At 34.9% G+C, this 16,689-nt stretch overlaps 1 protein-coding gene across 1 annotated transcript; it reads left to right on the top strand.

Annotated features, from left to right (window-relative positions):
• The first annotated feature begins 2,379 nt into the window (after positions 1 to 2,379).
• On the top strand, positions 2,380 to 14,415 carry LOC125682351 (myeloperoxidase-like). Its single transcript, XM_048922859.1, has 11 exons — positions 2,380 to 2,491; positions 6,748 to 6,906; positions 9,901 to 10,080; positions 10,167 to 10,307; positions 11,130 to 11,231; positions 11,435 to 11,527; positions 12,071 to 12,563; positions 12,643 to 12,843; positions 13,086 to 13,252; positions 13,731 to 13,833; positions 14,172 to 14,415. The coding sequence occupies exons 1-11, from the start codon at positions 2,425 to 2,427 to the stop codon at positions 14,254 to 14,256; spliced, it is 1,791 nt and encodes a 596-aa protein (XP_048778816.1). The 5' UTR covers positions 2,380 to 2,424; the 3' UTR covers positions 14,257 to 14,415.
• The last annotated feature ends 2,274 nt before the right edge of the window (positions 14,416 to 16,689 follow it).

Here is a 16,689-nt window from a genome sequence, read left to right as displayed (position 1 = left end):
TTACTTATTGGGGGCATTGTATAAAAAAATTTAATTTCACTACAACATTTAGACAGATTTGAATAATTATGAAGATTCCATTCAAAGTGTATATGTACATGTTGTTTTAACCTGAAACCGAAGGTACAGTGTTTGTAAAGTGCATGTTCCCGAATAGACGTGTTCAAAACGTTTCCGACGACAACATTTAACAATAATTGCTCTTTTGCTACTCATGATAACCCTGTTTTGACACCTGTTCATAAAGCAAATTTTAATTTAATTGAATCCGAAAAGAGTGACTTTTCATTCTGGGTAAGAAAATTCAACACTAAAGATGTCACAAAGACCAAAGCGGGCGCTGACAGGTATATATTTGTTGTTTATTTTTACAAGAAAATATAACTGAAGTACACATACTTTTAAATTGTTTCGTAAAATCACGATTTAGTGGTAAAAGAACAAGGAGTAAATTGTTCACATTCATGTAAAATCTGCTTCTTTAAAAAACTAGAAGAAGAAAAAACAACAACAAACAAAAAACTGTGCATACACGTGCGTGCACATGTACACTACAGTAATCATGAATCAAATTGTTCTGGTTAAGACACTAAGACTTGTCAATCATAACATCACGTGATTCATTCACGCTTGGCTGAACAAAGCAGTCTCAGAAAACAGGCCCGGGGACTGCTGGGACCGCTGGGCAGTCCCAGAGCAGTCCCACTTTTTGAGAGAGCAGTCCCTGGGACTGATTTCTGGGACTGCTTGGGTGTCAGGTTGGGTCTGATTGGTACTGTACATCACTCACAATTCTTTGTTATGAAAACAAGGCTCATGCCATGTTTTTGTTTACATATAGATTGCTTAAGGTGGCTCACTACACCCAGAAATAGTTTCTCAAATCAGTACGAATTGATTTAATTATAAAAGATATGATGATATACAATAATTACTTATGCCAAAAAGGCATACATATATATATATATATATATATATATATATATATATATATATATATATATATGCCTTTTTATATATATATATATATATATATATATATATATATATATATATATATATATATATATAATTTCGATAAAAACATGATTTTCAAAAAAATCATTTCAACACATATGAACAAAAGACTGGGGTATTTGAACTCGAGATCTGCGGTTCACCAGCCCAATGCTTTAACCACTGAGCTACGATGATAGACAAACAAATCAATCGATACAAATAATTTCACAAAACATTTAAATAGCCATCTTGTGACGAGATGTCATACAGAGTGTAGTGTAGTAAGAGCTTTAGTGTAGTGAGCTACCTTTTAATAGAAAATAGCGTGTTTAAAACAAACTGAAATGTGCCAAACACTGGAAACTATTTAAATCTGTTCAGAATTAACTTGTAAATTGAAAAAAATGCTTTAAAGTAATTCCACCCTCCTGTGATGTCATCAGATTTTGCAAAATCAAAGATGTGTTTCGATTTATGCATGATAGGAACATAAATTTTGTTGGAGTCTTTTCCTATAGTTATTGTAAAAAATCTTGTTAAAAATAAAATATTTCAAAATTCTAAGTTATAGATGAATAATCAATTATACGTTTCAAAATATTGAATCCAAGGGCAATAACTCTGTTTCTATTGATTTCTTTATCAAGTCTATTATGCGATGATTTCCTTTATTTCTTACAGATATTCTGTATATTTTTGTGAAGATACAGTTTCATGAAATTGTTATGAATGCTATCATATCATCATAACCAGTTTGTATGGAATTTTAATAACACTGTTTAAGTAAAATTGCAATTTTCTTATGGCGATATATGATTCTGTTTATGCACGTCTCATATCTTAAAAAGTGTGATGACCTATGTATTTTATTTGATAATTTGTTAGTTTTAACTCTAATGAATGGAAATGAATACACATTTTAATTTTGTATCAGATAAAACTGCGAGTATGGAGTTACCTTAAACGAAAATTTTACTTGTATATTTAGCCTATATAAACAAAAATGTTAGCATAACAAAGAATTGTGAGCTCTGTCTCTCCCATGTACCTCGACAGCTAACATTCAACTTTTTTCTGACCATTAGAAATAACTTAGTGAAGCATTCTAAACATTAAAAATGGAAAAATAAAATTTGAAAATTTTCAGCTCAAATCCTGTCCATGTCCCTTTAAGGAGTACATAGCTTAAAATCATAAAATGTAATTATTTTTCAAAAGTGAGACTGTTAAATTCTTCCGCATCAGTTCAAGTTTTACACAAGTATATATTTTCAGTGCATGGTCATCCGTTAATACGGTCCAATGATTCTTAAAAACCATACATCATTATACTCAGTTTGACGGGGATAGGTTTTGTGAATTGTCAAATTAAAGGTTGTCATCCACTCATTGATTATTGAGAAAGCTTCCAATAAATACGACGGCATGGCTAGACAATTTAAAAACATGTGTCGGATATTCTTCCTCGCTGTTGCTATTCTTGGTGTACAAGGTAGATTTATTTCATCTTTTTATTGTATCTTTATACGGGAAAACAACTTTTCATGACATAGATAATTAGTTAAAACAAATTCTTTGATTACATGTAGTATTGTGTCCGGGTTTTTTGTTAATCAAAAGTGACCTCCCCCCCCCTCCCCAAATAATTTCTTTCGTAAGTTTTCTCATAATTTCTACCTTTCGAGTTTATCATTACTGTTGATCAAACGAAAGAATTAAATTTCTTTATTATTGCGATTTATTTCATTCCTTCATCACATTAAATCCTACTTGAAAGAAGGATGTTACACTATTTAAAGAATGCATTGCACAATCTTTTACACATTGTGTCATGTTATAGTATTCCTTTTAAGTCTGTATATGCATATAGGAATTTTTATTTTTACTAAATAAATAAATGTCTATTTCCATTCCTTTAGTTACGTTGTTTTTCTTGTAGCAATGATATCATATCTAATCAGGTATCCATAAAAGTATATATTGATGATAAAGCAGTCTAGCACTCTGGTCACAATTTAGTTCCGAAGGTCGTGAATTCAACGCAGGACAGGGGGCCGAAGTAGGTATCCATATAATTGTGAACTTCTCTATGCTTTATATTGATTTTTTTTCACTTAGGACAGTTATGTTTATTTACAAGTACATTGCAATCTTTGTGCTTTATGAAATATTTCAAATGCAGTGTGTATCTTGTATGGTCCTCTTAGCACTATACCCGATTTCCATTCTGAATGTCCGTATAGCATGTGGCGAGAATTCCATCGTCACCTTTAGTGCGCTGGTCGCACAAACAATTAACTGTCTCGGTTCAAATATTTTTGTGTATCGAATCAGTTGGAATACATAAATTACATATGCAGCGATAATGGAATATTGCTGCATAATTATGGGAATTTGACGATGTAGAAACTGAGGTAGTGACTATATCAGACTCTTATAATTTTGTCATAAAGCTTACATGTACGTTTTCCATTAACTTTTATGTTTAGCAAAGCACCCAAATATGAAACAAATGTTTATCTTAAGCTAACTGGGATATATTGAATCAGCATATGAATGAAAATGAATATTGATCGTATATTAAACGTCGTTGATGTATCAAAATGTCAAGCTGAAGTCAATATCAAGTTTTTTTCTTCTCATAAAAAAATCTTTAAATAAAATACAAAAAGTGGTCAGCTAATGAACGAACACAGTTTTTTTTATTATGTTCATGGAAATCTTAACAGAGTGCAAAGACCTGATTTCGAAAGACTACATAGACAGATTTAAGATGAAATGTGATGATAACGAACTAACGAACAGCGACCAATCTCATAACTCCTATAAGCAATACAAAATAGATAGTTGGACAAACACGGACCCCTGGATATACCAGAGGTGGGATCAGGTGTTTAGGAGGAGCAAGGATCCCCCGTCCACCGGCCACACCCGCCGCGAGCCCCACACCCCGATGAGGCAAACGGAGCCATCCGCAGCCAAAATCAGTGTGCCAACAACGGCCTAACAATCGGTATGAAACACGTCAGACAGCATTTGACCCAATGGTAGGTTGTATTGGCAAAACGACCATAGAATTTGCGAAATGCTGACTTTCAACGAGACTGTTGGAATCCCTGCACCATCAACTTGTTTGTCAGTAGCTTGCATCAATTTAAAACCTGACCATAAGCAGAACAAGCTTTTGCGTATCGAATCAGTTGAGAGATATTAACACCATGTGCAGGTGATAATAGAATATTGCTATATAAATATGGGAAGTTGACGATGGAGAAGCTGAAATCATCCGTTTGTCATAAAGTTGAGTTGTTAATTTGCCGTTACCATCTACTTTCAATAAAATATCTAAGTATGAAGCAGATGTGGATACATAATATATAAAGCACTAAAATCCAACAACACTCAACATCCAAAGTGTCGGAGGTAATAGTAGTTCGTGGCGTTGGTCATTTTTTAGTGATATATATATATATATATATATATATATATATATATATATATATGTGTGTGTGTGTGTGTGTGTGTATGTGTGTGTGTGTGTGTGTGTGTGTGTGTGTATGAAAGGTAAAGATAAGGAACAGTGATCAATCTCATAACTCCTATTAGCAATACAATATAGATAGTTGGGCAAAAACGGACCCCTGGACGCACCAGAGGTGGGATCAGGTGCCTTGGAGGAGTAAGTATCCCCTGTCGACCGGTCACACCCGTCGTGAGCCCTATATCCTGATCAAGTAAACAGAGTTATCCGTTGTCAAAATCAGGCCGCTAATAATGGTCTAACAATCGGTATGAAACACGTTAGACAGCATTTGACCCAATGATAGGTTGTATTGACGAACTAGATCGTTATTTATAACGACCATAGAATTTGCGAAATGCTTACTTCAATCGAGACTGGACTGTTGAAACCCCTGTACCATCAACTTGTTTGTCAGTAGCTTGCCTCGATTTAAAAACTGACTATACGCAGAACAAGTTCTTATGTATCGAATCAGTTGAGATATATATGCAGGTGATAATGGAATATTGCTAAATAAATATGGGAAGTTGACGATGGAGAAGCTGAAATCATCCTGTTTGTCATACAGTTGAGTCGTCAGTTTGCCGTTAATGTCTACTTTCAATAAAATATCTAAGTATGAAGCTAAGGTGGACGACTCTGTGGTGCCTTTTATTTTGAGCTCACAGGGATATATATATGTAACGTATTTACATTAAATTCTGGGATCGTACCTGGTCAATTCCAGGGTTTGGGGTATTCAACAATAACTAATTTAAACTAATTGGTATGATTTTAGTGGACTGCCAAAATATACAAATATCTAGGTTAATTATAATCAAACAGAGAATCACTATATCAATCTGAGGCAAGCAACGATAAACTGGTAGTGGTAACTTAACAAAATGTAGAACCCAGTCGCCCTTGGATTACCCCATATACTGTATGACCCCTTAATCAGGACGGACAGTATATGTGGTAGCCCTTCAACCACTACACTCACTATAGGATGCCTTATTCAGGACGGACAATACGTATAGCGGCCTGGACGACGGTCTGTTCAGCCAATGTGGACGACACCAAAACAAACTATGGCTAGCCTCTTTACTGGAGGTCAACCTCTTCGTGGCAGGCCAGACCTCTGATAATAACTGTAAGAACAGACGAGGAATTGTTTATCATGATAACGTTATTAGTGTACTCACTCTCGTCCTCTCTATTTGGCTGTTTCTTCTATCAGAATGACACAGACGACTGCGGAGTCTCGGTATGTATACACAAATGAGATCATGTGATGTAAACAGTGACTAATTGAGAACTCTGCATGGTCGTAGCTCAAATATCCGGAATCATTACATATATAATAAAAATATACATATAGTTCTTCTTAGATATGGTTTGAATAATGTAATCTTTCTCATGTGAAAATATTTTCTACGGTAATCTTTCCAATAATTTACCGATGTTAGTATAATTTTTGTATAAACTCTGTAGCATCATCAAGGGGCCTAGATCTAGTTTGCTCTCAACCGTGGAACAATTAAGACATTGGTTAAACTAACCAATACTGGCTACTTATCCACTGGTAAAAGTTTAGCTATCTAATAGTTTCCTAGTTTCCGATAATTAAATGAGAAACCATTGGTAAATACATTTTTCTAAGCAACGATTAATATAACATAATTCACGGGTGTTGTCCATTTTTCAGTAATGGCCGGGTACATATATGAATATAAAAATAGAACACCTCCAGTAAAATCTCTAGCAATCATCCCTGATGACACATGATTGATTTTATGTTGTTTAAAGTACACTCGAGAATATTTCACTCATATGGAGACGTTACCATTGCTGATGAAGGACTGCAAAATTTAGGCTTATACTCAGAGCTTACGGCCTTTGAGCAGGAAGGAATCTTTATCGTACCACACCTGCTTCGTCACGGGGCCTCGATTGTGTTTCTCATCAGAAAGACCTTCCCATTTAGTCTCCTCTTACGACAAGCAAGGGAAACTGAGAACCTATTCTAACCCGGATCCCTGATGAAACAAATCTGCCAGATTTTCCATGTTTCTGGGAAATTGGAGGCCAATCAGTTGTCTTTCGTTTTCCACTTTAATAACATATCTCTGTGAAACAAAATTTGGTTGTCAAGATTATTACTCTCGTCGCAAAGTCACATGTATACATATCAACTGACTATATAAAACTAAAAACAATATTGCATTTGAATTTTGTATTGACAGGGACGACTAAAATATGTGAGTCCTCGCCGCTTACAATATCCTGTAACCTGGACTATAAATACCGCTCTATTGACGGTTCCTGTAACAACTTAAATCACCCTGACAGGGGTCAAACGCATACGTCACAGAGGAGATTCCTATTGCCAGATTATGACGACGGTAAGATATACGTAGGTCTGTCTCTTAAGACGCATCTTACAATTAAAATATACTAGCGGGAAAAAGAAACTGTTTATGTTAAAAGTTAAAGGAGAATATTTTTTACATGATAAATGATAGGATTAATTATATGATAAAAATTAGTCATACACCTCTGTTGATATACGGTCTAGATAAGCTTCAGTACTAATTTGAAAACGTTAGAAATTGAAATTCCTGCCATCTATAGAGGCTGATATGATGTGGAACTTTGTTTTATTCAAGATCACAAAAATCAATAATTTTGACGTCACACCGTCTGTTCCGGTTTTGATGAAATTCTAAGATCATCAAAGATGAGCATGAAAGGTGATGATAACGAAAAGTGACAATCTCATAACTCCCTATAAGCAATACAAAATAGACAGTTGGGCAATAACGGACCCCTGGACGCACCAGAGTTGAGAGCAGGTGCCTAGGAGGAGTAAGCATCCCCTGTTGCCCGGTCACACCCGCCATGAGGTAAACAGATTTATCCGTAGTCAAGATCTGTGTGACAAGAACGACTTAACAATCGGTATGAAACACGTCAGACAGCATTTGCCACAATGATAGATTGTATAGGCAAACTAGATTGTTATAACGACCATAGAATTTGCGAAATGTTGACTTTTAAACGAGACTGTTAAAACCCTGTACCATCAACTTGTTTGTCTGTAACTTGTCTCGATTAAAAAAAACTGACCATATAGAGAACAAGTCCTTGCGTATCGAATCAGTTGAGAGATATAAACACCATGTGCAGGTGTTAGTGGAATATTGCTACATAAATATGGGAAGTAGACGATGGAGAATCTCAAATCAATCTGTTTGTCATAACGTTGAGTTGTTAGTTTGCCGTTAATATCTACTTTCAATACAATATCTAACTATGAAGCTAAAGTGGACGACTCTGTGGTGTCTTTTATTTCGAGTTCACAGGGATATATCGAATCGACATATGAATGAAAATTATTATTGTTAATAGATAAAACGTCGTCGATATATCTAAATGTCGAATTGAAGGCCACAACAAGAGATTTTTTTTCTCATGTAGAGTTCTTAGAATAAATTCTGCTTCATACGAATATAAAAACAGATCAGCTAACAAAGGAGCACAATTCATGCCCATGGGAATTCCAACCGACTGTTGGAAGACCTGATCACCAAAGACCACGAAGATATTGTCAATTAGGAACTGTAGCATATTTTTTATTTCAACTTTAGAGTACTTGTTCGTGGAATCAGAGTGGTGTTTAACAACATAATTTTTTTGAATGACTGATCACTACATATAAATATTTTGTTGACGATGTAACTGTCTATGATGTCAAAAAATCTAGTCTTTAATATATCGTGAGGAAAGGTCGTGTAAAGTGTTAAAAAGTCATACGTTTTGATGTTGATTTGAGAAGTTTTGCGATTTCAAGTTTACTAAAATTCTTTAGAATTGTTCAGAATCCGCATTTGATTTACACCACTTTTGGCATATGTAGTCGCACAGTAAGTTTGAAGTTATTCCTTCACAGCTGTTAATATTTTCGTGACGAGCAAAGATAAGGGCTTGGTAGAGCACTTACTGGATCCAAGGTATCTTTGTTTGTAAGGGTTTTTATGTAGTTTAGGAATCCAGTATAGGTACGGTAACTCATTCATCCGACCCGTTGACTGGGATATTAAATGTGTCTAAAACTGAAGCATGGTTTTGAAGAATTTCATCTTTTGAAAGGGCAGTTGGAGTATAAGTACGATTACCAAAAGTGGAATTAATGCCAAATTCGTTTAAAATACAGTTGTAATAATGAGCCTTACAAACAAAGACAATGTTGTTACTAACCTTTTCAGCTGGAACCAAAACATATTCCTCATGTAACCTATTTAATTCTTTTATCACTTCTGATTTACTAAACACAGAAGGATAGATGGTACGTATTTTTGTTTTAATATGTCTAATGCGGGATTCTAATATTACTCTTATACTACTAATCCATTCTGACAATGTATCAAGTTCTTTATCATATTTAGCCCAACGTCTGGTATAATCTTCGATAGAATTCAAAATAGAGATGAAGTTCTATCGCTAATAAATAGGTTGATGCCTTAATGCCAAGCTGTTAATTGCACTAATGCGAAGGGGATATGTGAAATTTTACGTCAGCATGTCATTATATTCATTCACACCACTATGCAGCAGTACAACACATGACCGCACACTGCACATGTTGTTAGTGACTACCGTATAATGGGTTTTTTCCGCGGGGTTATAATTTTTGCTTATTTTAGCGGTTAGGTAGCTTTTCGCCAAAATTTCAATCGCTAAATATGCACTCAATTGCAGCTTCAGTTTTTTAAAGAGAGAAAACTCTTCCCTGTCCGCCAAATTTTTTTTCGCTAAAATTATTCGCATACCTTTCAACCAGAAAATCGCCAAATTTTAGACCCGCGGAATAAACCCGTTATACGGTATCTAAAGCGGCAAAACGTGAATGTGCTACATGTGCCCTGGCTTGCAATGTCACCGGATTTATCGCCTACAGTACATGTTCAAGATGAAATGGAACGACGGTTACATAGATAACCAACTCCCACGGCTAAGTTGAACGCTTTGTGTCGTTCTTTATTGGGCACATGGCGGAGTATTCTCTTCATAGAAGCAGCAGTGCAAATGGCGGTCATACACGCTATCAAACTTGTGAAACATTTTGCACCCTCTTATTTTCAGTGGTTGTTCGTATCAACCATAATGAACATAATCCGCGATTTAATGTTTGAATTGAAAGACAATGCATTATCTTACAGTTTCATTTTCCCGCTAGCATAGTTTCAAGTACGTAAACTATTGAAAGTTTAGTATTGGTCGTTGTATGGGAACTTTATTTCTTAGATGTGAATTTATTCCTAAATGTGAAAAATGAATAGATTCGACATGTGTATAATTGATTACTAATTTGATCAAATATTTCTATTCTAACACAGGCTATGACGCTCTGAGGCACACCGGGTACATCCATTCATTACCTAGTGCTCGAGAAGTCAGTAACCTTCTGTTTCAGAATAATGACAAAACGCCCACTCTAGATCCAAAGATCAATGTGCTGCATATGTCGTTTGGCCAGTTTCTCGATCACGACCTAATCCTTACGCCAGTAACTAGTGGTAAATACTTTACCAGCTCTTTCTCTCTTTCTTTCTTTCTCGCATTCCTAGTGTAACATCTCTGCGTGAATTTTCTTTTTCATCAGGTATCTTTAGTTGTTGTGGGAGAGACAAACACAAGCCTCCGTGCATACCAATCACCATTCCACCCAATGACCCGTTCTTCAAACAGAATTGTATGCCTCTGAAACGATCAGCATCTATTCTTGTAAAACACGGAAAAGCTTGTAAGTTTGAATATGTATTGTAAATACAGCATACAAAACCATATTATGCTACACAATTTTCTTGCATTTCACACCGACGGAAAATTACTTTCTGCATCGTCACGAACAACGCCTTTCACAATGTGTCATAGCCGTGGTTGTATAATTAAGAAAGCCCTCGACATTATGAATATCCATAAATAAACCTATTGGGGAGTTCCCATAGTATTTTTGGAGGAAAAAGAGCATTATTTGATCATCGCATCAAAACGAAAAATCCAAGGAATGCCGATTTGTAAAAGCTGACATAGTATGTTTATTGATACACAATTTGCAAACAGAATCTCTGCTGTTAAGGCTGATTTCATTTCATAGGTCTAGCTATATACTTATATACTATATAATTTGTAAACAAACGCTGCAACGTTTAACCTGTGGGTGCAGCCATTAAAGTATCGAAATTATATTATCATGACTCTATTTGGTCAATAAATGATTGTGTAATTTTATAGATATTCATAAAAATCGAGGGTTTCGCTGATCATAAAGCCACGGTTTGAGGTAGTGTAGGTACTCCCGGACTCAGTAAGCACGGCTGCGACTACTTACTTTCTGATACACCCGAATATTTGATAATTTCAAAACAAAATACATTTACACCTCCATTTTATTCTCTCTTTTTTTTTTTTTTTATCAATGATCGCAACAGGTACTTATCAAAATAATTCATATTTACATGCTCTTTCCGTTCATTTGTACAAGGTATGTTCTTTTAATTCAGGATTCATTTTAACAGTATTCAGAGTAGATATGAGATAAGTCTTACTTACGCTAATCTTTCAGGTGTTCGAGAGCAAATTAACGACGTTACATCATATGTCGACGCATCAAACGTATATGGATCTAGTGAGAAAAAAGCTAGAAACCTGAGAACTTTCAAGAGTGGTATTTTTACGTCATTTTCTGTTCCTATAAATACCGACCATATCATCCAATATATCACCACAAGTAATCTTTAAAACCACGAAATATATTGTAACTCTGTACCAGGGTATATTTGTTAGTCAAACAAATTCACGATCCAGATAAACTCCAAATGATAGGCCATAGGAGTTTTCTTGATGAATGAAAAAGATTTCTGTTTTAAGGTACACTGCGACAAGAGAAGAAAGGCTTGCCCAAAGGTGGTAAAAAGCCCTGTGTCTTTGAGGATTCTGTTCATGACTACTGTCAGGAGGCAGGTAAACTAAAAGTAGACCGTAGCAAGGTATTGTGAAAAACCCAAATTCTCGTTAACAAACAGTGAGCACACTTTGCAAATGAAGTAATTCGTTTCAGCTGATAGCCTGAATCAGGTGAGAATACCCGAATATCAGGGGAAATGCAATCATTCTTCAAGGAGGTTATTTTCATAAGATAAGGCTTCCACAGAAATGTCAGGAATTCAAAATACTGGATACTAGTATACCAACAATAAAAATATATATGTAGCGAGGTCTCTCCATGCCCTTGAAGAAATTTTCCTATCACCATATCAAAGTATTTCGCAAACAGTACGAACATCAACCATATGTCCAAAATTGGAATTGTCAATCTTCGTGATTTTTGTCTTTAAAAACCCAACTATGGTATCAAGTAATCTTTGTGTGTGAGCTGATTATGACATCACTCTAACTCACACATCATGTTCTCTTGCGGCTTTATGCATGTCTATTCTGTATGCCGGTTTAAGAAATGGGCAATATATTGTAGATAGTTCAGCGCTGAGTGCATTGCTATTTCAGGTGACAAACGGGTGAATGTTGTTCCAAACCTTGGATCTATGCATCTTCTTTTCGTTCGATATCACAATTATATTGCCGGCAAAATGGCTAAATTGAATCCATTATGGGATGACGAAAAACTCTATCAAGAAACTCGTGTCATAGTGACCGCTGTTATACAACACGTGGTTTACCGTGAATACCTGCCCTTAGTTCTAGGACACGACGTAATGATGCAGTATGAGCTTTTTCCTATGCCTCACGGTTTTGATTCGGTTTATGACGAGGAGATCGATGCCTCTACAAGGAACGTTTTTGGTGCCGCGGCCTTCCGTTTCGGACATTCCCAGATACCAAATCATCAAAAGCAATTCAATAAAGCTTACTCTAGCATTGTAAACAAGAACATTGAAGATACATATCATAATCCACACATGTGTATCGCGAAAGGAGGAAAGGGCTGCGATGGTGTTCTTAGATGGGAGCTTGCAGAACAGACAACAAAATCGGACGGGTAAATATATAAGTTTTTGATAAAACTTAATGCTTTTGAAAAAGATGTAATATAAAGTTGGTTTTTTTTTGTTTTATAGAGTGTTCGAGAGTGGTATCAGAGACAAGCTATTCATGACATCGGCTGGTGCAAGTCTGGATCTTCCCGCGATAAATTTGCAACGCGGAAGGGACCACGGAATCCCACCTTATTGGAAATGGAGGAGATTTTGCGGATTGTGTCCGGATTCTCTGTCAGATCACACAGACGCCAACAAAGACAAACTGCTGAAAGTCTATAAGTTTGTAAACATTTAATCATATATGCCATACAAATAAATTTGTTAAATTTACAAAGCAAATGGAAATATAAAAACTTTTAAATATAAAATCTTCATATTTTATTCATGTATTAAATCATTTTGCGCATTTGAATAGTAGATGAATATTTTCAATTGAATAATGTGCTATTGGTAATTAATCTTGAAATTTTCAATTAATCTTATCCATAATTTTCTTTAGAATACTCTGTCTTTTTCTCCAGGAATATACACGAAATAGAGCTCTACGCTGGTGCCATGACCGAGAAACCGGTAAATGACGGACTGGTAGGTCCTACATTTGCCTGTCTCATAGGAAAGCAATTCTCTCTCTACAAGAAAGGAGACAGATTTTGGTATGAGAACGAACGCACTAACGGATTTACCAAAGGTTGGTGAAAAGGATTTACTAAAGAAATCTCTTATTTTCCACATTTAGCAAACGCCTACTTCATTTTAAGAACATATCCTAACATTATCTTTTGTTTCGATGTTGTTTTACTTCCTCATTCATGTTAAGACATCGTAGGTAAAATGCCATACATATTGGCCTATGTGTGGTATCCAAGGCAACAGCAGTGAGGGTACTTTCTTTATCGTGTCAATCTAAGTTCATATCCGAAAGATCCGCTTCTAATACCGGGCATTTGGCGAAAGAACGGTCACAACTTATGTTAAAGGTCTTGGGTTGAAGCGGCACCAAAATACCCAATAGAACCCAAGATGTCTCTGTAGCAAAGCACTCAAACCTTTAGACAACCTTGTGCCAATTATGTTTTGCAGGCGTCGATTTGAAAATTTTAGATAATTTGATGTGTCATAGAATGCATTTCCGTGTTTAATTGCATGTACTTTTTAACCCATACTAGACCAACTGAAAGAGATAAAGAAGACCACTCTGTCGTCAGTCATCTGTCAGACTATGGAGGTGGACACCATAACTCCTAATGCCTTCCTCGTGGAGAGCAGCACGTAAGTAAAGTTTATATATATATATATATATATATATATATATCCAATATGCTTCATGATTGTCTTTGGGATTATAAGATCGAACCTTGCAAGTAGCTCAACCCGAAGTTTTACCATTTTGCGGACCTTCTCCGATGTTACAGGGTTTGTGTTTTCCGTATCAGAAATTGTTTTCTTGTAATTCATATTTAGCATTAAAACCTTTTTACTAACGATGATAGAAAATGTTTTGTTATTTTTTTATTTCAAGTTTGAAGACGTTAACTTTGATTGCCAAACTTAGAAATCCGGCACTCTTACAACAGAAAATGTTTGATGAAAACATATTTCTTTTACAGTAATAAAAGAATAAAGTGCAAATCAATGACACATCCGGAATGGTTGCCGTGGTGGGATATAGAGGATCCCGTGAAGTGTGATTGATCATATCCATCGCAGACATATAAGAACAAATGCTAAAAAAGATTAAAGAAATTTATTTAGATCTATTTTGAAAGTATTCAATTTCATATGCATGGGTTGATACATGTTGATTCAATATAATAATCCCTGAGAACTCGAAATAAAAGACACCACAGAGTCGTCCACTTCTGCTTCATACTTAGATATTTCATTGAAAGTAGATATTAACGGCAAACTAACAACTAAAATTTATAACAAAGGGGATGATTTTAGCTTCTCCATCGTCAACTTCACATATTTATTTAGCAATATTCCATTATCACCTGCATATGGTGTTTATATCTCTCAACTGATTCAAAGAGTTAAGACTTGTATGAAAGCTTCTTGACATAGTGCAAATTCAGATTTGTTAAAATCATGACCCCCATGGGTAGGTTGGGGTCATATTAGAGGATCAAAGTTTTACATGCATATATATATGGGTAAAATCTTTTAAAATCTTCTCTAGAACCACTGGACTAGGAAAGTACATGAAAGCTTCCTGACATAGTGCAGATTCAAGTTTGATAAAATCATAGCCCCGGGGGTAGGATGGGATCACAATATGGGATCAAAGTTTTACAAACAAATGTATAGGGAAAATCTTCAAAAAAGTTCTTCTCAAGAACCATTGGGCCAGGAAAGTACAAATTTACACGAAAGCTTCCTTGAATAGTGCAAATTCAAGTTGTTAAAATCATACCCCCGGGGGCATGATAGGGGGTAACAGATTTACATACAAATATATAGAGAAAACCTTAAAAGAACCATTGGGCCAGAGAAGTTTAGATTTACATGAAAGCTTCCATTGCAGATTCAAGTTTGTAAAAACCATGCCCCCTCCCCGGGTGTAGATTTGGGCCACAATAGGGTTCAAAGATTTAAATACGAATATATAGGGAAAATCTTTAAATATGGATCATGGTGACTCAGGTGAAGGATGTGGGCCTTGAGCGTCTTGTCAAATAATCTTCTCACTGTTTTCTTTTACATGCGAATATTTTCAAGCATGTGATTAAGGGAAAATTTATATCTTTAAAAACTAATTAATCTGCTTTAAAGTAATGCTGTATAAAAATAATACATGGACATCGGATCATACAGCTTTAAAGGGCAATAACTCTTGACAAAGTATCAAGTTTGTTAACCATTTCATTCAACAATCAAAAGGTACATATACTAATTCAAACGACAAATATGAATTCTGATTAAAATATATATATATATATATATATATATATATATATATATGGTAATTAAACCTTAGCTATTGGAATTACCAGATAAATATTTCAATTTAGAAGACAATACACCAGTTTAAAAACAACATAAACATTTACCTTACCACAGGCAATGTGCCTGAAGGCTCAATGCTCAATACACTTGATAAAGAATGAATGCATGTATGGACCAGCACCTATATATTACAAAGCATTCACGAAATAAGGGTGTAGACAAATACTTTCAAGCTTGTCATCACCTTATAAGAAAATGTACTATTATGGCTTAATTGAACTACTAAAGTTTATATAAACTTTTCTTTTAGTTTTCTGTTAGTTCAATTTCTCAGTTGAAATTGTATTAGATCATATTAGTAAAAGGAAGAGTAAAACCTGACCTGACCAATGAACTCACTCTCACTATGATATCAAAGATATACAGGGGCCAAGAAAAGTATAACCACACAATCAAATACACACCGATCTTACTCACACACGACACATAAAGGACAGCTCAAAAGTAACTTAATGATTTTAAAACACATTCCTTTACATTCAAATCACCTTGTACCACATCAAACCATTAAAATGTATGATGGAACATTCTTTCTACTCACTAAGTAGTTAGATTAACACATATATTAATAGTTCAATTCATCCTGAAATCACATTGCATGTAGTGTTACAGGAATTAATCTTAAAATACATTAAAATATTGATTATACACATATTGCAATCATGTATTAAGTAACTAGAAGTGCATATATTTTTGTGAAATCCAATTAGATGGTATCTGCAAAAATCTCCCTTGCTGTAGAATGCAACTGAATGGTGTTGACAGATGTCAGATGAAATTAATTTTGTAAATTACGTAGAATTTAAAGTCCACAGAACACATGTTCAAATTAATAGGAATACAAAAATCCTAATGCAGTACTTGAAATTTATGTCATCGTAAAAATATCTCAAATATTAGGAAGATATGTTAGACCTAGTACTTTTGAATAGAAAAACTGTTGACAATAAGAGTATACAGTACACAATGAAAAAATCAAATAGTTTTGAAATCTGTACATTCCGTTCATAAGACTAGATGCTGTATTACTTCAAAGAAATTGGAAGACACAATATGCAATCTAAAGCATTTATTTAAAAACGTGTAGTACATAAAAATTAACTACATGTACATTTATTA

Source organism: Ostrea edulis, chromosome 2, assembly GCF_947568905.1.
Source record: "Ostrea edulis chromosome 2, xbOstEdul1.1, whole genome shotgun sequence".
NCBI classification, from domain to species: Eukaryota; Metazoa; Mollusca; class Bivalvia; order Ostreida; family Ostreidae; genus Ostrea; species Ostrea edulis.
Note: the sequence above shows the minus strand (reverse complement) of the source record. Positions and strands in the feature narration are given on the sequence as shown.